Genomic DNA, 21947 nt, shown 5'->3' with positions numbered 1-21947 from the left:
ATTCGGATTTTGGATGAGATGGTTCTCGCAAGCCGGCCGATGGCTGGGTTCCACGGAGTGATGAAGCAAAAGGGACCTCTATCAAAGGCATATCCAGCAACTTGGGCATGAACTTCTCTGACCTGCCTGCAGAGACAGAGCTACGCGGAAATCGGTGGTATTGAGGGTTCCAGAAGTGAGACATGGAGTAACCCATGGAAAATCTCTTTCCTTGGACTGCGTGCCAGTCGATCATTCTGTTGTAGAAGATCCCACCGAGAAACGCGCCCAGAATCAGTAGTGCTCCCGGGATGATACTGTACAGATAAGGTTCAATAAGGGCCAGCAAGGATGCCAGCATTAGTAAAAGCTTTGGGGCCTTGGCCGGACGAGGCCAGTGACTATAAAGCCCGGCCGTTTTGCGGCGACGGTTCAGGAAGCCGTCCAGGTCTTTCAGTAACGACACGAGATCACCATTATCCGGATCCAGTTGCATAGCCTTCTATGTATAGTGCAACGCGCTACCCAAATCATCTAACTGTCCCGTCCGGCCATATCGCTGGGTCAGAACCAGGCTGGAATTGATCAGACAAGTCACCATCTCTCTCGTGTCCTCCGGGAAACATTCAAGTGCCCGGACAAAAGACACAATAGACTCATCTTGGTCCTCTCCTTTGCCCGTGAGCTGGTATCTCCTGCACAGCAACGAACCCAAATTGTTGAACAGGGTACCGCGAGTGGTTATAGCAGAGTCAGCTGCGAGCCGGATCGAGTCCCGAGTCTTCAATATAGCTTCTTCCAGGTCCCGGACATCCCCCATACGATCATATAGGCATGCGCGGATGGCTCCAAGAGTGGCCAACACGCTCGGGGCATGCTTCTGCTCTCTTTTCCTTTGGAGAAAATCCCCTGGCCGCAACACATACTCGAGTGCTTGGTGCAGGTCATCCTCGTGACTGGTGTGATTATTATACCGTCGCAACAGCAGATTACCCAGGTTATTCAGCAGAGTCGTGGACATGGGATTGTCAGCTGTGCTGATGCTAATCGCCAGCCGAGTAGCTGATACTGCCTCGTCCAGGTCCGTCTTCCTGCCCGCCGTTTGGTGTCGGCTCGCGTGGATGTCACCCAGGTAGGCAAAAATCATCAGCAGGCTTGGCCTGGTATCTGGGCTGGAGGGACTCCATTCTTGTCACTATTCATATCCATGATGGTTGAAATAGGAAGGGGAAAAGGTGTAAACTTGAAACTGTTGTGGCCCCCCATAGCCTTGTGCAGCACCGCCACGTCGCCCCCCCTCTCTAAGCGCCCGACTTCGCAGATGCGATTCGATATGTATCTGCAAGTCTAGTCACATATCCACCTCAAACCATTGACTAAGTTGGGGGGGGGGGGAGCTAGTAACTAGGACAAGTATTCAGGACGGGTTGAAGGTTTCTGTTCCTCCCACTTTTCCTTTCTTTTTCTGGTGAGCTTCACTTGTCTCGCAGTATCAGATACACAGACGATCATACTTTCTACATGGAAACATAACCATGAGCCTCGCCCCCAACGATACCAACCCCTGGGAGGAGGAACTGCAAGAACGAGAACGAAATTCAACCCAACCCGACCGGCCATCGAACAACGAACCCCGCAATGAACCTAAGAACAAGAATGGCCTCGCATCAATTTACGACAAGGTCAATCGCCGGATCGAGGAATTAAATGTCCAGACCCAGCATGTGAGGGCGGAATTCCAGCAGGCGCAGAGGCTTGTGGATGACGTCAAGCGACGAATGGAAGAACTCGATAACCCGCACATAAAAGTGCTGGTGGAACAAGATGCGTCGATCAGTTGTCTTCGGATAGGTGCAAGGTTGGGATTGTTAGCGAACGAGATCAACATGATCGTGGGGAATGATACAAAACAACACTCCTCCATAAAGAGGGATACCACACTCCCTATTCATGCGGAACTCCCCCACCGAAGATCCTCGAGCACCGGGACCTCCGTTCCAAACCACTCTCTTCATCGCAGAGAGGACTATTCGTCTCCTCCATGGTCGGATGCTGTGCAAAGGGCCATGCCAAGCGATAATATGGCAGAGTTGTCTGATTCCGATGAAACATTAGCTCACGACCGTGTTGCACAGACTCGTACTGAATATACTGCGCCCCAGCAGCCGTGTGCACTTCATGGATGGAATGGGAGGCGACAACGAGAAGGCTTATCGATCAAAAGGGATTCTATACGTGCGGCTGAAGATCACAATACGAATCCACATCTAGCGGGGAGCTCGCATTTTGTGAAGCAATCTAGAAACATATCAAAGGAGTTGTCGTCGAGATGGGCACGAGTTAGGCCAGACGAGGACGACCCGTTGCTCTTGAAACATCTTCGCGATGTGTATGATCAAACAAATGTCGAGCATAGCAGGCGCATGAGAACCAATTATCACCCTGCCGGATTGTATTTTGGTAGAGAAATCATACAAGAAGAAGAAGAAGAAGAGGAGGAGGAGGAAGAGGAGGAAGAGGAGGAAGAGGAGGAAAAGGAGGAAGAAGAGATTGAGGTAGAAGAGATAGAGGAAGAGGAAGGGGGAGGAAGAAAGGGCGGAGGAATCAAAAAAGGAAGAGGAAGTGGAAGAAGAAGGTGACGATGAAGTGACATACAATGCAACTGGAGATCAAGAAGCTCAAGGGTGGCCCCGGGCTAGGTTAAGCCAGTCTGTGAAACAGTTCATATCCAGGTTAGTGAAGCGTACGAGTGGTTCTAAGAAGCAGGATGAACTATGGGACCTGATGGTAAGTGATATTATACCTATCCTCGCCAGGCTTTGAATACTGATTAGACCATTTAATAGGTTCATCGAGATTGTTGGGAATGGGCCGATGTAAGTATCTATTGCAGGTTTTCTTGTGACTACTTCTCTTATTTGGGTTATTATAGGATGACAGCGATTATATCATCGTCAAAGATGTTTCTAAACCTCTCTGGGGAAGTATTCGCCAGTAGCGAGCTCGCCCGTCGAGGGTGAAGCCGTCATGAAGGTCAAGTCATACAAAATATCAACAATCGGCTGGCGGTTATTTTGATATATATGAACCAACCCTTTCATGAATGCTGTATATGAATAATAGTAGGTGATAAATGATATTACTCCCGCTTGACATATTAGTTTTCTAAGGGATTGAGGCGGCCAGAGGCTAATTTACTGCGTGTGTTTTCATACTGATTTATACATACCTCAGTTGGACAATTCATAACCCCTAAATACAATCATCTAGCTTGGATTGTAGTGAAAATGGACCCATTCATCTTTTTTCCATCGAGAAGTATGCACTAAACCTCCGCAACCAACTAGAGACCCTATCAGGCTTGGTCCTATCGGACCATTGGCTAAGAAGCTCTACTTGGAGTGCTGCCTCGGCAGACCATGTTCAAAGCAGGACAAGCTTTCTGATTTCATTGATCACAATATCTTGGCAAAAAAATAAGAAAGAAACCCAGCAATCCTCTAAGATGCGAATCACGTACTATGAGAGACAAACAATCAACAAAACAATATCTGCCACAAGCAAACTGAGACAAGGCACCTTTCTATTATGAAGGGACGAACAAAATGGGATTGAGACGAAAAGAGAATTGCGTAAAAAGTGAGACAGATGACGTTATAGAAAATCTTGAATCAATCGTAAAGGGGAACGAAGATATACATGAGCGTAGGGCTGTTATTAAGTATGTACTTTCGATTTTCTATAGGTCGACTACCGTCTCCCCACAGGAAGCGGGTGTACCGGTGGTCGTTGTAGTATTATCAAGGTCTACTAGCAAAAACGGTGGCGTCGCTGGGCCTAATCTCACGGGTGAACTCGATGTCCTGTGTCTGGACTCTAGGGTGAGACCTGTACTCGACATTATCGTAGGCCCGTGTAGGTCGCACAGAACGGACCACTATCCTAGGATTCTTCCAGTCGATGGGAGTAAAGCTACTTGCTCGTCGCGGGAGCGTACGAGGCACTTCTTGGGAAGTTGAGCGGGACTTGGAGGTTTTCGAGGGCTCGATGATGACGGATTCAGGTGCAATCGTGTAGCGGGCGACCCCCTTAGGAGAGGCGCCCCTAGCAGGTATCTCACGGGTGCCAGGGCTAGAGTAGCCCGAGTCGTACCGCCGTCCCGAGGTCTGTGTAGGGATCGACTCTCGGACCATTTTGTCCAACCGGGGCTCTTCGTAGCTAGATATCTCCTGTTCCGGACGAGAGAAGCCGTTCGAGGTCGTAGCGTGGGATGGACGAAGTCGTCGACCGGTCTCAATGGGCACGGCGACTTTGGAGCGATTGATATGATCCTCCGCAGCGTGGCTGAATTGGTCCCACACAGTAGAATCATCTTTGACGAAATCATCCCCCTTGTAGTAGAACCTGCCATTATGGAAGGATAACCGGGTATTTTCGTCGTGCCCCAGGTCATGTGGTAAGGTATTGTCTCCACCAGTCAGGCTTTGGGCTACTCTTTCAATCATTGGCTGCCCCGACATGCCATTCTCTGGTGATGTTGGTTTGCTGTTCCCGGATGTTGCTTTGATAGCAAGATCTTCATCAGTCGACCTATCGCTATCTCCAACCTGCCTACTAAAGACAGATTCTCTACCCACTATTCCTTCGCCTCCAGTCGAGCGCTTATTTAGATCAGGCTGCTCTCCCCCAGGTTGCTCTGCGAGGATTTTAAAGTACTCCCCTAGTATTGACTCCGGTAAAGTGTCCGAAAGAAGTTGATCGGATGCAAGGCCCGCAGGAATGTTAGCATGGTTTGTACCCCAAGGGACCGCGTATATGTTCTGCACTTCTACGTAACCAAGTCAGTCAACTGTTTCTTGTTCATGGGGAATGTTGAAAAGTGATATACCATGTTTATATTTGTCGCCGTAGTGACGACTCATATGTCCTAAAAAGAAAGCCTTAGTATCATTCCTATCCCGTGTGGATCGTGCACTATGCGTGTCACTTACCAACAACATCTGCTCTCTGACTGAATATGTTGCCCATAGAATTACCCTGGTTTCTGCCGATATCCTGCGTCGTGTTTCCTTGTTCTACAAGCTCCCTGGGGTTTGTCTGTTTATCTGGAGCAGGAGTATCGTTCTTTGCATTGAGATGGAATGGGTCGTTGTCGGTCATACTCTGTATCCTATTGCTTTGCGATGTGTCTTTTTCATGCGGTAGCCCTACATTTTCGGGTATTTCGTGTGTTCCTGTGACAATTGGGTTGGCATCCCGTGAGCCAAGGGTGGAGAATATCCCCCCATCCGGTTTGTCTTGTGCGGTTTCGTTCTGTTCCTGACGAGGTTTCGCTTCTTGGAATATCAGTTGATCCAGATAGTCCCATTCAGTGAGACTTTTTGAATCCTTGTTGAGAATTCGACAATCCTGCATACCACCATGCAGCTCATTACTGGGTAGGTCAACGCATTCTTCGATGGCCGATTCTCCAGGAACATGCATAGCAGAGCTAAGGGAAACGGGCACCGCATCAGAATCCGTCTCTGAGTCTTTCCGTATGCTCATAGCAACACGGGGTTTAATTTCATCCTAAATTCCGCTAAGTCAAAGGTTGAGGGCGATCAGAAAAAGAGGAGAGCCTTACCGTGTCCATCTGCATCATATTTCCAGTCAAGGACTCTCGGCTAGAAGGGTTGTGGACTGGTGAATCGCTCCTTTCGTCAGGAGTACTCCCGTCTCCGGGAGGTACGAAGACTGTGGTCTTCATCTCCATCCCTATTTCCATGGAGTCTCTTGGGGCATCAGATGAGATATGCATATGCTCCTCAACAACTGAAGCAAGGTTTCTTGTCGGTTGGGCGGGCAAACTGCCGATTTCCAGATCTTCCACTTCTCGATTCACTTTGAAAGCATGTCAGTCTTGAATGAAGATATCCCATCGTGGAACGTGCTTACCCTTTGCTATCCAATCGCCACTACCGGTTGCAGCCTTAGCCAAAGCATCATGCTTCCACTTGCACGTACCCTGTACATCTGATCGAGTAGCTTGCGTTGTTTGTCTGCCCCGCGGATCTTTTGCACTATTGGGACCCTCGAACGGTTGGTCTGAACGCGATATGGCGGCCCCAGCATCCAGAGGCATTCCAAGGAGCTTGGGCACGAGATGCACAGCCCGAAACACCGAGAGACACTCCCTCCAGGTCTATGAATTGTCCCAAATGGAAGGGTTTACCACCAGCCCTCCCTGTCCGATACCATTGGTCTATTGCCCAATTGCAACCGATGCCACACAAGAACGCGACCGTAGGGAGAAATGCCTCCGGGCAAATGCCGTAAATCGCAGGGAGGAGTATCAGGAAAGCCAAAGCAAAAGGCTTCGCAGGTTGGGAATGTGAACAGGGTATGGTCTGAGTCGTTCCAAGCGCTCTCCCTGAGTGCTGCATACGCGCTAGCCCCCACAAGTGGCGAAGCAGGATGTCGAGCTCCGACATTTCAGATGCCGCCCCAGTAGCCGCTATCCGTGCCTCGAATAATGCATTGCCCAAGTCTTCTAGCTTCCCTGTGAACTCATACGTCTTCACCAATAGAATCGCCAGATTGATCGAGATTCCAGCTAGTAACTGTGTGTCATCCAATGAGACCATCTTCGCGGCCGTGAGCGTGGTAGAGAGAGCCTCCTTCAGGTCCTCCTTTCTCCCTGCACATCCATATCACCTGAACAGCAGCCCTCCCAGGTTATTGAACATGATAGCTAACAATGAACCTTCGCCCTTGGTGGATTGAATGCGAACTGCAGTTCGCATTCTCGAGATCGCCTCTTCCAGATCTTGGCCCTCACCCACCCGCTCGTGTCGACTAGCCAGGATATGGCTAACTGTAGCAAGCATAATAGCTTGATCCGAATCCAGATCAGACACATCATCCAGAGCCCAGAGCGTATACCGGAGAGCTTCATCAAGATCAGACTTTCTGTCCGTACATTCGTATCGCATCAGCCACATAGTGCCAAATTTGGCTAGCATGGGACCCAGGACTGGCCGTGAGTCGTTTTGGGCCAGCCCAATTGCGGTCCGCACGGTAGATATCGCTCTTTCGAGGTCATCTCTCTTTTGACTGTGCAGGTATCGCTGCACGTGCACGTTCCCTCGGCTGGCAAATAACCGGGCCAGATCAGGCACGCTCTGGGGAGTGGAGGCCATTGCTGTTAATTTTTGGCCAACATTTCTCAAGAATGAGGCCCTTGGCCCTAGGGTGCTGTCATTCAGATGGGACGGGATGAATGAAAGAGATGAAGTGAACAAGCAGAGAACTGTATTTTGTATGGCCTTTTCGGCCCGTACCGCTTCCCGTGCTGTGATAAGCCCATACTTAATAACAACACTCCTCCTCGGCGGCTAAACATTTCGTATAACTAGTAACTACACATTATTATTATCATTTTATTAATATTAATATTATTAGCACTTCGCCAAACGCGCCCCCACCAATACCAAATCCCCAGCCTTGCCTGGCCTGGAGGGGGCGGACAAGTCGAGTCTTAGTCAGCAGACACCTGAGGTCCAGCCTGCCTAGGTTACCTAGTCATTATCTGGGGATCTAAACGGGTGCCCTGTATACCATGTCGTTCTGATATATGAAAAGGGATATGAAAGTTTGCAATGATGTTATAGCTAAACTGTGCCCATCTCAGTCTACAACTAGGAGTATGCGAAAACAGATAGTATGGACAAAGAATAAGACTGGGTCATGATAAAGAGGACTAGCATAGCCTGTAACCTCGCAGATGAGGTCAGCAAGAGTGAAGATGTCTTTGAATAACTCAAGATATCGGCGAAGGGATCATACGGCAAGACATCGAACCCCTGAGGTACGTGATCTAACTGGAAGATCCCGCTGCTGGCTGGGGCCAACACCGATAAACGACTATCGATAAGCGTCAATCGATAAAGGATGGCCGATAAGAGAACGATAACAGATAAGGAACCCCCCCGAAATCTTTTATCTTTTTCCTCCGAACATCATCATCGGCACCACCACTTTCTCCTCCTCCTACCTTCTCATCAGCAACGGCACGATGGGTGTCCAGAAGAAGACTCGCAAATTTGCAGTAGCAAAGCGCACGATTCAGCTACGCGACAGTCGCCTGTTAGTCTCCGCTGCTACCATCCCTCTATCGCGCGTCCAGAATTCGTCGTACTCACCAGAGATTTAGGAAAGCGAATGACAAGACAGACAAGAACAACCAAGCCGGGACATCTGGCAAGGATGAGGTGGTCCGAGAAGCGTGAGTCACAATCTTCCCGGGGGATCCTTTCGACTCATGACAGATGCTGATGAAGATGATTCTGGTTTCAGACCTCAGGCTCCCTCCTCCCTCTTTTTCCAGTACAACACTGCCCTCGCCCCGCCTTATTCGGTGCTTGTCGACACCAACTTCATCTCTCATACCATTCAGCACAAATTGGAGATCATTCCGACCATGATGGATTGCCTCTATGCCAAATGCATCCCCATCATTACCGATTGTGTTCTTGCAGAGTTGGAAAAATTGGGACAAAAGTACCGTCTGGCCTTGCGCGTCGCCAAAGACCCACGATTCGAGCGAATCAAATGCGACCACAAGGGAACGTATGCAGATGACTGTCTGGTTGATCGTGTCATTAAGCACCGTGTCTACATCGTTGCCACCAACGATCGTGACCTCAAACGACGTATTCGGTAAGCCTTTGACTCCTCGAAGCCTGCTTCATCGTACAATATTTCTGATACCCATACTAGCAAGATTCCTGGTGCGCCGATCATGAGCGTCGCTCGTGGAAAATACGTTATTGAAAGACTACCAGACGCCCCCGAGAAGTGATGATGATTTGTGTATGCCCTCCAAGTACCTCGTGTCAAACCAACTCCCCGCTCGGAGCTGCTTCCCATGAAATCTCCTGTTGGTCCTGGATGAAGCTCAGTGAGCAGTTCGTGCCAACAGTGCTTATACTCTTAGTCGTGCCGAGGGGATGATTAGCCCACTGACAAAGTTATGGTTGGCTCATTCAGAGGTCGACGATATCTTGCGATTCGGCAAATTGGCGCTCTAGTCTATGATCCGCATTCCGCTGGTCGCTTCCCACTTCATTCCATCCACTACAGATGTTTCCAACGTGCCTTTAAGAAGGTTGCGAATATGTCCTCTCTTGCCTTGAATGCCGGGGTTTTCGTGATCTTAGCGATGCTTTTTTTCTTTTTCTTTTTCTTTTTCTTTTTCTTTTTCCATCTGGGTTTTGTTGTGGCCAATCCCTTGTGTATATGTATATAGAGTTGGGATCGAGGGAATTTGATCATGTGCGCCATTGCGTGACATTTACGATCGGCCGTTGATTCATCCATATGTCGTAATCAGTTGATAGACCGAGCGATGGGCAAGCTGGCCGATTGAGAATTTTTGGATGATTTCTCGACGTGATGGTAGAAGACTGTATAAAGGGGGTAGGCTGTTTAAAATGAGCCGACTCGAGCCCAGAAGATCATCATCGGGTAGGAATCGTAAGAGTTGCTGTAACATTCGAAGTGAATATAAGACGGCGTGAATCTGGGCGAGAAGGTGAACATCTACCCATTCAGTTCCTTGCCCAAGGAATCCTTTGGTCAGGAATCTCTCTAACTGGACGGCGCTTGGAAGCGAGGTCTGGCTGGAGGGATCACGATAGATTTCAGCCACTGCAAACATCACCCAGAAGGTTGACTGATCGTCGGCCCCAAAAACATTCTGAGCAAGGTCGAGACGTTTTTGGAGCGTTGAGAGGTCCGAAATCACGGTCTTTGAGCCGCCTAGCATGATTTGCTCGGCGATAATTCGAGTTCCTCGGCGGACAAATTCGTAGACGGTAGTAAATTGCCTTGTCCGCGGATGAGCCTGGTTAAGGAGAGAGTAGCCCAAGGTCCGATAAAAGCGACCTAATTCCCATGCACATCGCCGCGAATGGTCCTCGAAGAGAATTCCAAGGTATATGTGCGGTTGGTCGGCTTCACAAAAGGCATCGGGGAGCTTGTACTGCCAGACGAGCTCTGATACTCGAGCGTCCAAATTCTGACCGTAGGTACCGCCTTGGACTGCCAAGGGTCGATTGATGTCAGGCTGGTATTCTCGAAGAAAATGATGATATTTTTCAAGGTTCTTCGTCATCTCTTGGTTATCCTTGGACCGGCGGAGGAGTTCTGAGAAACCAAGATGGGGGTTCTCGTTCAACTCGTAGGCGAAACGCGGGATGTTGATAATCCCCAGTCGATGGGCGAGATCGCTGGGATGCAATCTCATAGCGCTAATTTTTGGATGGGCTGTATCTTCAGGGTCCTCGACCGATTGCACGGAGTTTAAAAATACAACTGAACCGTGCGACCCCAGATCATGGACTATCAAGTCCGAGTCGTTTGTGAGAATGGCCGAACCAGTGAGCTTTGACACAAGGGCGCACTCTACGTCTGCCTCCCCTGGAACCATGACGGTGATCTCCACCCAGGGATAATCGCCGTTTGGAAGATGGCTCGGGTCACATTGAGTCTCTTGCAGGATCTGCTCTCTATTCCATCGAGTCCGCAGATCCTCGAAGACCGCAGAGACCATAAAGGGGTTCTCCGGGAGATTTCTCCAACGTGCAGGGAGATTTTGCCCCTGCCACAGCTGCCTGGGAGGGAGGATCACCTCTTTACGCCACTCATTGCTTGAAGTGGGAGCTCTGCGGCGAGACAGCTCTAGTCGATGCCTAGACTTTTCAATTCGTGCTCGTCGGGTTTCTCGCTTGGAGACAGGGAGAGCCCCATCGAAACAGATTTTGTGTCTGGAGTATGGATCAGCACGGGCAAGAGATACAAAATAAAAAGAAAACAAAAGTAGCAGGCCAAGTGAAAGTAGGAGGATGGAAGTCTGCCTGTAATTCGGGATGATTTTACATTTCGATGCCTTGGCGATGCAATTCCAAAAGGCAGGTCACTACCGCTCGACTCACTTCGTTGCAGGTCGGCTGTACATCGAGCACGTCATGCACTGGGCTCATCCAGGCGAGCAATCGGTAGTAGACATGGTATACCAGACTTGGACCGTCAATCACTACCGACCGCACTCGAGGGGTCTCGTCAAGCTTCTGGTCATCCGATCCCCCGCCAAGCAGGACCGAATCGGCGTAGGGGAGAAGATGCTTGGTCAGGTAGGGAATTCCCATGACCAGCGAAGTATCGCTAGATAGGATACACGAATCAAAGGAGAGGATATAATTGGAGATTATAGACAAAGAATCGATGAAGAGGGGGGGATGGTGCGGTGCTGGGTCGAGTGGATTTTGACGGCTGCAGAATTTGGGGACGCTCGAGGGAAGTGGTCTCCACCAAGTCCCATGCCCCCTACCTTTAAGGTAGTCAAGTCTATCACAATACTTGATCAACTACCAACCATATAATAGGTCCGTATATCATTTTTCATCAAGGATAAATAAAAGTGCAGTCTAGCTCGTAGGGTCGCTACTGGTATCTCATCAATGTGACATGTATATGACTGAGGCCAAAGAGTAGAATGTGCAATGTTCCTAATTTACACGCCGTTTGATCCATAGACATTATAGACAGATCCATCCTTCCTATCTCACTTCCTCTTCTAGCCCATCAAAGTGCATTAGCGGGCAGACCGGAGGAACCCGGCGACACCCCGGCAGTATCCCACAAGACTAGCCAAACGCTCGCCTTCTTGCTGTTGCTCGCGAGCCCAGGAGGTCAGAGCCTCGCGCAGGAGTCGGTACTCAGGCTCATCTCGATGGGAGCAAAGCCCCACCGTGTCTGCGTGGATCTTCAAGAACACGGCCATCCAGGCGTTGACCAGCTCGAAATCCCTTCGCAACTTGAGCCGTGCGGTGAGAGCCTGGACAAAGACCGCCAACTCCGAAAAGCCATTGCGTACCCGGGGGTCCAGAGAGCGAATCTCCAGATCAGCCCGGGCGGGTGACAGAGACTTCAAATGCTCAACCAGCGGGTCAAATGCCCTGTAGCGATGTCCAGACTCCAGCAACCGCGTGATGGGAGACTCAGAGGAGCCAAGAGCACCGGACTGGATTTTGGAGACGCGGGAACGTTCAGCCTCGGCGCTTTGAGTGAGAGCTTCCAACTCCGCTGCATCGGCCGCGGCAGCGTCTTTAGCGGCCTGCGAGCTTCCGGAGCCGAGAAGGGAGGGAAGGAAAAAGGGCGCCTTCTCGGGGGCCTTTGGTGCTTCCTTCGGACGATTGCGTTCCTGTAATATCGTCAATCAGCTACGATCCTAAATGCACCACCGGTTGAAGTACGGAGGGGGAGTAGGGAAAACATACCCGAATAGAGTCAAGGTGAAGCAGTGCCTGCCATCTGCTCTTGGGAACCAGACTCAGAGTCACCATGTCCTTCTGGAGCTGGTCAGTTGCCAGCACCGGTCCATCTGTCTCGTCCACTTCCGGTGCATCCACAAATGCCGCTTCAACAAGACCTGCGCCGCTTTCACCAGATGAGGTAGGCACACTGACGTCCTCAATGGCATCCTCATCTAGGTTCTTTGTGGAGATGGGCATGAACAGACTGCGATTGCTCCAGAGGCTGATTCCAATGCTTCCAGCATGGGCCGTGGCAAGGAACTCGCCGGTCGAGGACATCGCCAAGGAGACGCATGTACTCGATACTCGGAAGATATCGATGAGATGCCCTGTAGGCAGATCCCAGACTCGGATCACGGAATCCATCGAGGCAGCCACGATCCACCGTCCATCATTGGAGAAGATGAAGTCATTGACCTGGCCGACACAACCCCAGAACTCACGAACAAGCTTCCGGGTCTCGAGGTCGACCACACGGATGGAGAGGTCATCACAGCTAAAAGCGACCAATTCACTAGTCTTGCTAAATCGGAGCCCTGTGATCGCCGCCATGGGGTGCCAGTCTAGCTGGTCGATCAAGGTGCCTTTGAGAAGATCCCAGAACTAATAATCAATTGAGAGATGAGGTCAGCGAAACCAAGTACGAAAAATGAGATGGAGATAACAACGGAGAGCGCACCTTGACCTTGCCATCTAGACCGCAGCTGATCACCGTCCGATTCAAGTTGTCAATCATGAGACCCGTGACAGCCTTGGTATGCTTCGTGGCCGAGTTGTCCGCAATTTGCACCTTGAGTTTACGGGGTTTGGGCAAGGGAGGAGGGAAACTTTGGCGATGCAGACCCGACTGCATGTTGAACATGTCGATTGCACCCCCGGCCGATCCGATAACTGCAAATGTGCCACATTGAGACATTGCGACGCTCTATACACGGAGGAGAAACCCCATCCTCTGGTTAGTGACACTTATTCCCATATGAAACGATACAAGTGAGTGAACACCGCATACCTTGACTTCCGTTCCATCGCTGGTCGCAAACGCCCAGCGTCCCGCCTTCTTCTTGCCCCAGAACCAGGTGCGAGCATGCTTATCGCCCCGATGACCGGTGACGACGCTCTCCCAGCCGGTAGCATTTGAGGCATCGGTGCTGCCGAATTTGGGGTTGGACCAAACTGGGCCCGAGGTGCTGACACCCATTCCACCGTCACGGTTGAGCGAGCTTGCGATGCAGGTGACCTCAGGCGCCTTGAGTGTCTCGGCTGAGGTCGCGTTGGACTGGTCCGATGGCCCCATCTTCTTGGCCCTGCGCTCCAGGTTACCCTGGGACAATTCTGCGTTCTGACTGTCCTTTCGAAGACTAAGTCCCCACATGCTACAGTCTTTGCTGGCACTGAGAAGCCACTTCCCGCCGGATTCAGATCCATCCGAAGACGCTGGGAGGAAGTCGACGGTGTTTACAGCAGCCGAGTGCCCAGCCCGGGAATGCAGCGGCCGTGGAATGGGCGAGAATGGGGTCTCGTCAAAGATCCATGTCTTCAGAGCGTTGTCATCCCCGGATGAGACCAACACGGGTTGGCCATCCAAAAATTCGACTCGATTCACACCCATGGCCGCTTCAGTCTTTGAAACTCGGTGAGCACCTCGAAGAATGCCCGCCACACGACCACCCTTGTTCAGATCCCACAAGGTAATATCGCCAGTTCCACTGGCGGCCGTGGCCATCACGCCGGCCATCCGGCCATCATGGCCCGCACCAAGCCCATCGGTTCGGAAAGAGATCGAAGTCACCGGGGCTGCTCGAGCGGCGCTGGTTCTCAGTGACAAGACCAATTGACCAGAGTCGACATTCTGAATCGCCAAGGAGCCATCCTTGTGAGCAATGGCGAGGAGCGACAAGGCCGGGGTTGGCTGCATCGCCGTCACAGGTCCCGTCTGCGATGAAGCGGATGGTGGCTGGAGCGTGTGGAGGAGCTTCCCGCTGCGTAGATTCCAAATATCGACTCCTCCATCGTTTCGGCCGACGAAGACCTTGTTGAGATAGGTGGGCACGTTGCACATGATGCCGGAGTAGACCCGATCCTCCGACGCGCCAAGACTCGGCCGGGGTCGCAGGCTCGCGTAGTGCTCGTAGCTGCCCGTCTTCCACACTTCCAGACCACCTGCCCAGCAGCCAACCACCCATGATCCGAAGACTGCAAGCCGTTCAATGGGCGCGTCGAGTCCAGGGCTGTCGAACGATGCTACCCGTTTCCCACGCTTGAAAACCCAGATGCCACCGGGCGACCGAGGCCGGAGGTGGCCCCAGGCCGCAAAGACCTTATCTTGCCAGGCATAGGTGGCTGTGATGGACTCGGGAGTCTGCGGTCGGGTCAGGAAGATGAGATTCAAGCCTTTGCGCACATCGTAGGTCTGCAGGGAATGGCCGACGGAAGTGGTGATTTGAAAGGTAGATTTGCCCAGGCGCACGCAGGTAAAGGGAACCGATGTTGGTGACACAAGTCCTAGGGTCTGTTATAGTCGTAAGAGAAAAGAAACCCCCAGTCAGTCTACAAAGAACATTCAAGAATTGGAGTCAGACCGAGAGCCATGAAAGGACTTGGGTCGGCTACAACTTGGATCCCAAACGTACCCGATATGGCGCGAAGATCTTGGAGCCTCCGCGCGAGGATCCGGGAGAATTTTGGTCAATGACCGTCTTTTGCCTCTTTGCCAGAGGCAAATCGAACGTATCGCTTGCCAACGCCGGCATGATGTTGTTAGTCACGGGCTGTGGTTGATCATCATGTCTCTTTTTTTTTGGAGTGGTTTTTTTTCTGCGGAGCTTGAGCCACACCGCCTTCCGTCACGATCAGCAGTACATCTTTTGGAGTGACTCGTACCCGGTCCGGAGGACATCCTACTCGAGACCGTATAGGTCCTTTGAGTGTAATTTGGTTTGGGTAAAGAGATCAAAAATACTTTATCGCAAAGAGGATATTCCAACGACTATATCCTTTGTATATTTGGAAGACAAGAATTATCACCGGATTAAATCATAGCTACAGGATTCCACGCTCGTCTATGAAAAAAGCAAGTATACTTCGTATACTAATTAGCAAGCAGTACGGGCCCTAGTGCGAGTCTCTTTCTTAGTTTATGTGGACCGAACGTACGATTCTTCTCCGACTCTCTCTTTCTTTTTTGGGGTATATAGTTTCCCCGATCGCTTAATACTACAATCCCATCCGCCAATGAACCACCCTCTGGGGACTTGAATCATGACCGAGAGGCTGCGGGAGTCTCCGCTTCCAGAGAAATGCATCCGGAGAACCAGCAAACCGGAAAAACTTTCAGCTCGACCTTTTCCACCGCCATAAACCGGACCATGTCTTGAGAACTCGAACTCATCCTCGAATGTAGCGCTCTGATTTCATTCACTCGTTTCCATAAAACTCTCCTTCGAAAGCAGACTCCCCATCTCCGATTCCAACCCCCACCTCAACACCCCTCCACTTCAGCTCCTCCACTTTCGTTATCGCCACACCGCAATCATCATCCACCCGCCGTTTCCTTCCCGCCCATTTTCCTCTTCCTCCTCCTCCGTGTGCGCTTCAGGCCATGGATCCCGACAATGGCCATCCGAGCGCCTCGCTCACCGATGCGCCCTCATTCAAGAATACTATCGATAACACCTCGAGCCTAGGCTCGTCAGTGCCGCCACCGTTGGAGCTGGATCAGGAAGCAAAAGGCCATTTCCCTGCAGAATCTTTGACGCCAACTCGACTCCAGGGCCAAACCTCTCCCGTGAAATCGGCGAGAACGGACACAATGCAGGATGCTCGCTCGAATACCAGGATTGGCCATGCCACTCGCTCATCCAGTCAGGCCCGCCGGCGATTCAGTGGCAGCACGGCTGCCAGCTCCATTAGCGAAATGGAGTCCACCGGTCCGAAACCCTGGCGACTTGGTGTATGTGCCCTGGATGTCAAGGCCCGCAGCAAGCCCAGCCAGAATATCCTCACCCGCCTCCAATCCAAGGGTGACTTCGAGGTCATCGTGTTCGGTGACAAAGTCATTCTCGATGAAGCCGTGGAGAATTGGCCTGTCTGCGATTTCTTGATCGCCTTCTTCTCTGATGGATTTCCTCTCGATAAAGCGATTGCATACGCAAAATTGCGGAAGCCATTCTGTGTCAATGATTTACCCATGCAGAAGGTATTGTGGGATCGACGACTCTGTCTAAGAATTCTCGACCAGATGGGTGTCCCCACCCCCAAGAGGTTGGAGGTGAACCGAGATGGCGGGCCAGTTTTGGAATCGACGGAGCTGGCACAACATATCCACCACTTGACCGGCGTCAGACTAGAAGGACCGGAAGATGGAACCGGTGGAGGTGCCCCAAGAACGCAGCACGTTTCGATGTCTGAGGATGGAGAATCCTTGGTCGTGGACGGTCAGGTCTTCCGGAAACCGTTTGTGGAAAAGCCGGTCAATGGCGAAGATCACAATATCCATATCTACTTTCCCAATGACCAACAGTATGGTGGTGGAGGCCGGAAGCTCTTTCGCAAAGTCGGCAACAAGAGTTCCGAGTACGACCCAGACATGTCTGTACCACGGTCAGTCACCGAGAAGGAGACTAGTTATCTTTATGAACAGTTCCTGCGAGTCGACAATGCCGAGGACGTCAAAGCATACACGGTTGGGCCTGACTTCTGCCACGCGGAAACGCGCAAATCCCCCGTGGTTGATGGTCTCGTTCGACGCAATACCCATGGGAAAGAGCTGCGGTATATCACCAAATTGAGTAAAGAAGAAGCGGCTATTGCCTCGAAGATCTCCAACGGTTTCGGGCAGCGGATCTGCGGCTTCGATATGCTTCGCGTGGGAGACAAGAGCTATGTCATTGATGTCAATGGCTGGAGTTTTGTCAAGGACAACAACGATTACTATGACAAGTGCGCTCATATCCTACGGGATACTTTCTTGGCAGAGAGGCGCAAGGGTGAGGGGGCCCCAGAGCCATCAGAACCACCATCTCCAGATTTGGGCACATCCCGACGCAGTACGGCAGGGTCACATCGTCAGGCGCTCAAGACCTTGCTCAAGTCGCCAAGTACGTCCAGACTTTATGGAAGTCAAAGCGTACAGAAACCCCACGAATCCACTGCCTCGGATGTGTCTACCGGTGCGCCATCAACTGCGTCTTCTACCGGTCCAATAGAGGGTGTGGATTTGGCGGGCAACCCGATCAACCCGACTTCTCGGGAGACTCGCTCAGACACGCGCGGATACAGTCCTTCCAATACCAAGTCTCCTGCCGTGTCCATCCATCAAACCGGCGATGGCTCCGCTCCTCCTCTCCCGGCATCTAAACACTCATGGAAACTGAAGGGCATGGTGGCAGTCATTCGTCATGCCGATCGCACTCCGAAGCAAAAATTCAAGTTCACCTTCCACACTCAACCTTTTGTCGACCTACTCAAGGGCCACCAGGAAGAAGTCGTGATTAAAGGAGAGGCCGCACTATCCAGTGTTTCCGAAGCCGTGAAGATCGCCATGGAGCAGGGACTGGAGGACATGGAGAAGCTGAAGCTGCTCCGCACTTCCTTGGACAAGAAGGGTGGTTGGCCTGGCACGAAAGTGCAAATTAAACCAATGTTCCGCAAGCGTAGGCCAGAGGAGATGCGAGAGCCAGGCTCAGCTACGACGCCTACCGCGCCAGTCGCTGGCGAAAGCATTCCGAAGGAGCCTCTTTCGCCGGTGGCCGGTGAGGCAGGGGCTGAAAATGAGGCCTTGCGCCGGTCTCAGACCCGAAGCGATTCGATTTCTGGCGCCACATTCTCCCGTTTTTCTGCGGTGGAAAATGACCTGATTCTTGATAAACTGCAGCTTGTTATCAAGTGGGGAGGAGAGCCCACACACGCTGCGCGATACCAATCCCAAGATCTTGGCCTGAACATGCGGGATGATCTTAAGCTGATGAATAAGGAAGCATTGAACAATGTTCGACTTTTCACAAGCTCCGAACGGCGAGTGAGCACAAGTGGTAAGTTTATCCGCTTCCACATTCCTCAATTCCCATACTCTGTCTTGGCAACCACATTGGGGACCACGTATTTCTCTGTACTGACGATATTCGACTAGCTCAAATCTGGGCGTGCTCATTCCTTGACCAAAAAGAGATTCCGGAAGACTTCATCCAAGTTCGAAAGGATTTGCTGGACGATTCTAACGCTGCGAAAGATGTCATGGACAAAGTCAAGAAAAAGCTGAAGCTTTTGTTGCGGGAGGGCTCTGCACCGTCTCAGTTTGCATGGCCCAAAGACAGCAACATTCCCGAGCCCTCTGTTGTCCTTGCTACTGTGGTTGAACTGATGCAGTTCCATCGAAGTGTCATGCGACACAACTTTGAGAAGCTTGAAGCATCTTCCCTGAAGAATGACGAGGAAGGACAGGTACCGAGCCAGCAGGACGCCACATCGGATGAGCCAGATTTTTCCAGTGTTCAAGGTCGCTGGTGTGCAGGAGAGGACCCACGATTGTTCAGAGAACGCTGGGAGAAGCTCTTTGCCGAGTTCTGCGATACAGAGAAGGTTGATCCCAGCAAGTTATCCGAACTTTACGATAGTATGAAATTCGACGCACTTCATAACCGACAGTTCCTGGAGTGGGTCTTCATGCCGCCGGACGAGGAAGACGACCGATCCAGTGTCAAGGGCCGAAGCCCCTCCAAGTCCGACTCGACCTCCGAAAGTAAGGCCGGATCCGAGCCAGCCAGCGACAAGGCCGACGAACGCGGCGAAAATCAGACGTTTGCGCATCGCTTCAATTTGAAGAAACGACTGTACGCACTCGAATCGTTGCCTCATCTCCGTGCTCTGGACGATTCCTACGACCACTACTTCAAGCTGTTCCCTGGCTCCACCTCCACCAAGTGCAAGATAGATGAGCGCCTCTCGAAGCTTCGAGAGCTATACAAGCTAGCGAAGGTCCTGTTTGACTACGTCACGCCCCAAGAATACGGCATCACCGACAGTGAGAAGTTGGAGATTGGCCTTCTCACCTCTCTCCCGCTTCTACAGGAGATTGTGCACGATCTTGAAGAGGTTCAGGCTTCTGATGATGCCAAATCCTTCTTCTATTTCACCAAGGAGTCCCACATCTACACTCTGTTGAACTGTATCCTAGAGGGTGGTATGCAGACCAAGATAGCTCGCCGTGCCATTCCAGAGCTCGACTACCTGTCCCAAATCTGCTTCGAGCTGTACGAGTCCCGGGACAGTGAGAATGAGATCAACCCATACTCCTATTCTATCCGGATTTCGATCAGCCCTGGCTGCCACGCTTTCGACCCACTTGACGTGCAGCTCGATTCCCGGCACGCCATCGGCTGTGCCCCGCGACGCAGCCTCACTGCCCACCATGATTGGAAAGAGGTGATCGAGACGCTGAAGGCAAAGTTTGACACGTAAGTAAACCATCGCAGACATTCCGTCCTTGTCGTTCCAGTTCTTATTAACATTTCGGGATTAGTGTTGAATTGCCAAAGTCATTCATTGCAGTGAATCTGAGTGACAAGCATGTCGCCTCTCTGCCGGGGGATCAGGAGGACTCATAGTTGCTCTAGACAAGGTAGCCTGAGTTGAGTGGTATTCTTCTTTCTTCACGTTTGGGTTTTCGAGACTTTCTCGACCCCGCTATGTATCCTTAAGTCGCTGTTTACTGTTTACTATTGGGTGGGTACATTTTTGTATCAGTTTTATGTATATTTCCCTGGCTTTTTCTTTGCTTGGGTGGAGGGGAATCATTGCTAAAGGCTAGAGCATGCGAAAGTGGCTCATGTAGAATTCGAGAACAGAGATTCTAGAAAGTGTATGCGCAATTCACTGTTATTTTCATGACTATTCAGCTTTGTCCAAGTAAATGTTTTTGTAGGGTATAATTCCATGATGTATATCCTACGTCGAAGTTGTGTCTTTCTTTGGTGTAGTTACATCGGGGACTGCACCAGGATTAGCTTACTTGTGGCCCCTCCCAAGGCCCCCCAAGTCCGCCCGCTCATCCCACAATTTGCAACTTGTCTAACTCTCATGCAAACGGTATGGCACCTTTCGAATCATCGGACCAGACCATCGATGGGTGCTCTGTGGATGTGGCTGCAAGCTCCCTGAGCTGGGTCTCTCCAACGGGAAGCGATCGCCAGGTTGACTTCAAAGATATTGTGGGTGTGGTGCGGAACTCAGACTCATCACCCGGGTATCGCGTACTGTATCTCAAGAGCATTCCAAGCGAGGAAGAAAATAATGAGTCCATCATTCGCCTTTCAAAGCTCGACATTGTGTCTCTTCCCGCGGGCTTGTCCCCATTCCTCGTGGACCTCCCAGGCCACCTTCGACGAGAAGAGCCCGTCCAGGTCGTGATATCAACCCGGAGTGGCACGGGTACGGCGAAAGCTGTCTTCCAGGACATCGTGGAGCCGTTTCTTCAATATTTGGGACTTGAGTACCGAGTCTATGAAACGCAGTCAGCTCAGACCATTCTTGAACTTTCCCGATCGCACTTCCTGAAGAACGCTTGCGCGGGGATTCCCCAGACTATCCTTTTGCTATCCGGCGATGGAGGTCTAGTCGACCTCGTCGATGTCTTCTACAAATCTACCAAAACTCTTCAAGTCGCTCCAGATATTGGTTTAATTCCCTGTGGAACGGGAAATGCCATGGCTAGCTCCATCGGATTACGATCTGGTCCAGCCTCTGGCCTCCGCGCCTTACTCCGGGGTCAGCCTTCTTCAGTCCCAGCCTTCGCCGCTAGTTTCTCCCCTGGCAGCCAGCTCGTGGTTGACGAAGGCAGAGAGCACGCACCGATTGACCTTCAGTCGGATGGCTCGTCTCTAACGATCTACGGCGCGGTAGTGGCTAGTTGGGGGCTCCACGCCGCACTGGTTGCCGACAGCGATACTGCCGAATATCGAAAATTTGGCTCTGAGAGGTTCAAGATGGCCGCGAAGGAGCTCCTCCACCCAGCCGATGGCACATCTCCTCATCGCTTTCAGGGCCAGATTTCGTTAACCACTGTGGACCAGCGGACGGGGGAGCAGAGCCAACAAATCCTCAAGGAAAACGAGCATATGTATGTGCTCGCCACTCTAGTCCCCCGCCTGGAGAAAGATTTCCTGATCTCCCCCGACACGGAGCCCTTGGGTGGGCAAATGAGATTCCTACGCTTTGGGCCCTTGTCTGGAGACGAGGCGATGCGTCTTATGATACTGGCGTATCAAGGCGGACAGCATGTACATGATGAGTTGGTTACCTATCAAGAGGTTGAACGGGTTCGCATCGACTTCCGCGAAGATCTGGAACGGTGGCGGCGTGTTTGTATCGATGGAAAGATAGTCGCCGTTGATCAGGGGGGTTGGATGGAGCTTTCCAAGGAGCCGCGACATCTTTTGAATATTATCAAGCCGTGCGAGTGATGGCTGGTGTTGAGGAATCCATAGATGTATATAGACCCCTTCCGCATGACTATTCTAGAATCTTTTGTTATAGAAAGGTAGTTCTGTACTACCGGATTAAGAACTAGATTTAGAAGATCTGTCCGACAAAGACTAATATTTCATCTACTCCCTTTTG

The 21947-nt window shown here is 51.3% G+C and overlaps 9 protein-coding genes across 9 annotated transcripts; 4 read left to right on the top strand and 5 right to left on the bottom strand.

Annotated features, from left to right (window-relative positions):
* Positions 1–481: 481 nt before the first annotated feature.
* N7458_005204 (uncharacterized protein) lies at positions 482–1126 on the bottom strand (the record flags this gene model as incomplete). Its single annotated transcript, XM_056908586.1, has 1 exon — positions 482–1126. The coding sequence occupies one exon, from the start codon at positions 1124–1126 to the stop codon at positions 482–484; it is 645 nt and encodes a 214-aa protein (XP_056767204.1).
* Positions 1127–1514: 388 nt separating this feature from the next.
* Positions 1515–2618, top strand: N7458_005203 (uncharacterized protein; the record flags this gene model as incomplete). Its single annotated transcript, XM_056908585.1, has 1 exon — positions 1515–2618. The coding sequence occupies one exon, from the start codon at positions 1515–1517 to the stop codon at positions 2616–2618; it is 1104 nt and encodes a 367-aa protein (XP_056767203.1).
* Positions 2619–3779: 1161 nt separating this feature from the next.
* On the bottom strand, positions 3780–5526 carry N7458_005202 (uncharacterized protein; the record flags this gene model as incomplete). The annotated part of the gene is made up of 2 exons (XM_056908584.1): positions 3780–4807; positions 4971–5526. The coding sequence occupies 2 exons, from the start codon at positions 5524–5526 to the stop codon at positions 3780–3782; spliced, it is 1584 nt and encodes a 527-aa protein (XP_056767202.1).
* Positions 5527–6671: 1145 nt separating this feature from the next.
* N7458_005201 (uncharacterized protein) lies at positions 6672–7160 on the bottom strand (the record flags this gene model as incomplete). The annotated part of the gene is made up of 1 exon (XM_056908583.1): positions 6672–7160. One exon carries the CDS (start codon positions 7158–7160, stop codon positions 6672–6674), a length of 489 nt encoding a protein of 162 aa, XP_056767201.1.
* Positions 7161–8035: 875 nt separating this feature from the next.
* On the top strand, positions 8036–8821 carry N7458_005200 (rRNA-processing FCF1 family protein; the record flags this gene model as incomplete). The annotated part of the gene is made up of 4 exons (XM_056908582.1): positions 8036–8106; positions 8174–8245; positions 8317–8679; positions 8740–8821. 4 exons carry the CDS (start codon positions 8036–8038, stop codon positions 8819–8821), a joined length of 588 nt encoding a protein of 195 aa, XP_056767200.1.
* A 510-nt stretch (positions 8822–9331) lies between these two features.
* Positions 9332–11168, bottom strand: N7458_005199 (uncharacterized protein; the record flags this gene model as incomplete). Its single annotated transcript, XM_056908581.1, has 2 exons — positions 9332–10787; positions 10900–11168. 2 exons carry the CDS (start codon positions 11166–11168, stop codon positions 9332–9334), a joined length of 1725 nt encoding a protein of 574 aa, XP_056767199.1.
* A 446-nt stretch (positions 11169–11614) lies between these two features.
* On the bottom strand, positions 11615–15085 carry N7458_005198 (rRNA-processing protein UTP21; the record flags this gene model as incomplete). The annotated part of the gene is made up of 5 exons (XM_056908580.1): positions 11615–12223; positions 12300–12938; positions 13015–13260; positions 13345–14844; positions 14966–15085. The coding sequence occupies 5 exons, from the start codon at positions 15083–15085 to the stop codon at positions 11615–11617; spliced, it is 3114 nt and encodes a 1037-aa protein (XP_056767198.1).
* Positions 15086–15933: 848 nt separating this feature from the next.
* Positions 15934–19936, top strand: N7458_005197 (inositol polyphosphate kinase VIP1; the record flags this gene model as incomplete). The annotated part of the gene is made up of 3 exons (XM_056908579.1): positions 15934–18364; positions 18463–19786; positions 19852–19936. The coding sequence occupies 3 exons, from the start codon at positions 15934–15936 to the stop codon at positions 19934–19936; spliced, it is 3840 nt and encodes a 1279-aa protein (XP_056767197.1).
* A 483-nt stretch (positions 19937–20419) lies between these two features.
* N7458_005196 (diacylglycerol/lipid kinase family protein) lies at positions 20420–21790 on the top strand (the record flags this gene model as incomplete). Its single annotated transcript, XM_056908578.1, has 1 exon — positions 20420–21790. The coding sequence occupies one exon, from the start codon at positions 20420–20422 to the stop codon at positions 21788–21790; it is 1371 nt and encodes a 456-aa protein (XP_056767196.1).
* Positions 21791–21947: the final 157 nt, after the last annotated feature.

Source organism: Penicillium daleae (assembly GCF_028827525.1).
Source record: "Penicillium daleae strain IBT 16125 chromosome Unknown utg000005l_segment0_segment0, whole genome shotgun sequence".
Lineage (NCBI taxonomy): Eukaryota > Fungi > Ascomycota > Eurotiomycetes > Eurotiales > Aspergillaceae > Penicillium > Penicillium daleae.
The sequence above is the reverse complement of the archived record's forward strand: the minus strand, read 5'-3'. Positions and strand labels throughout refer to the sequence as shown.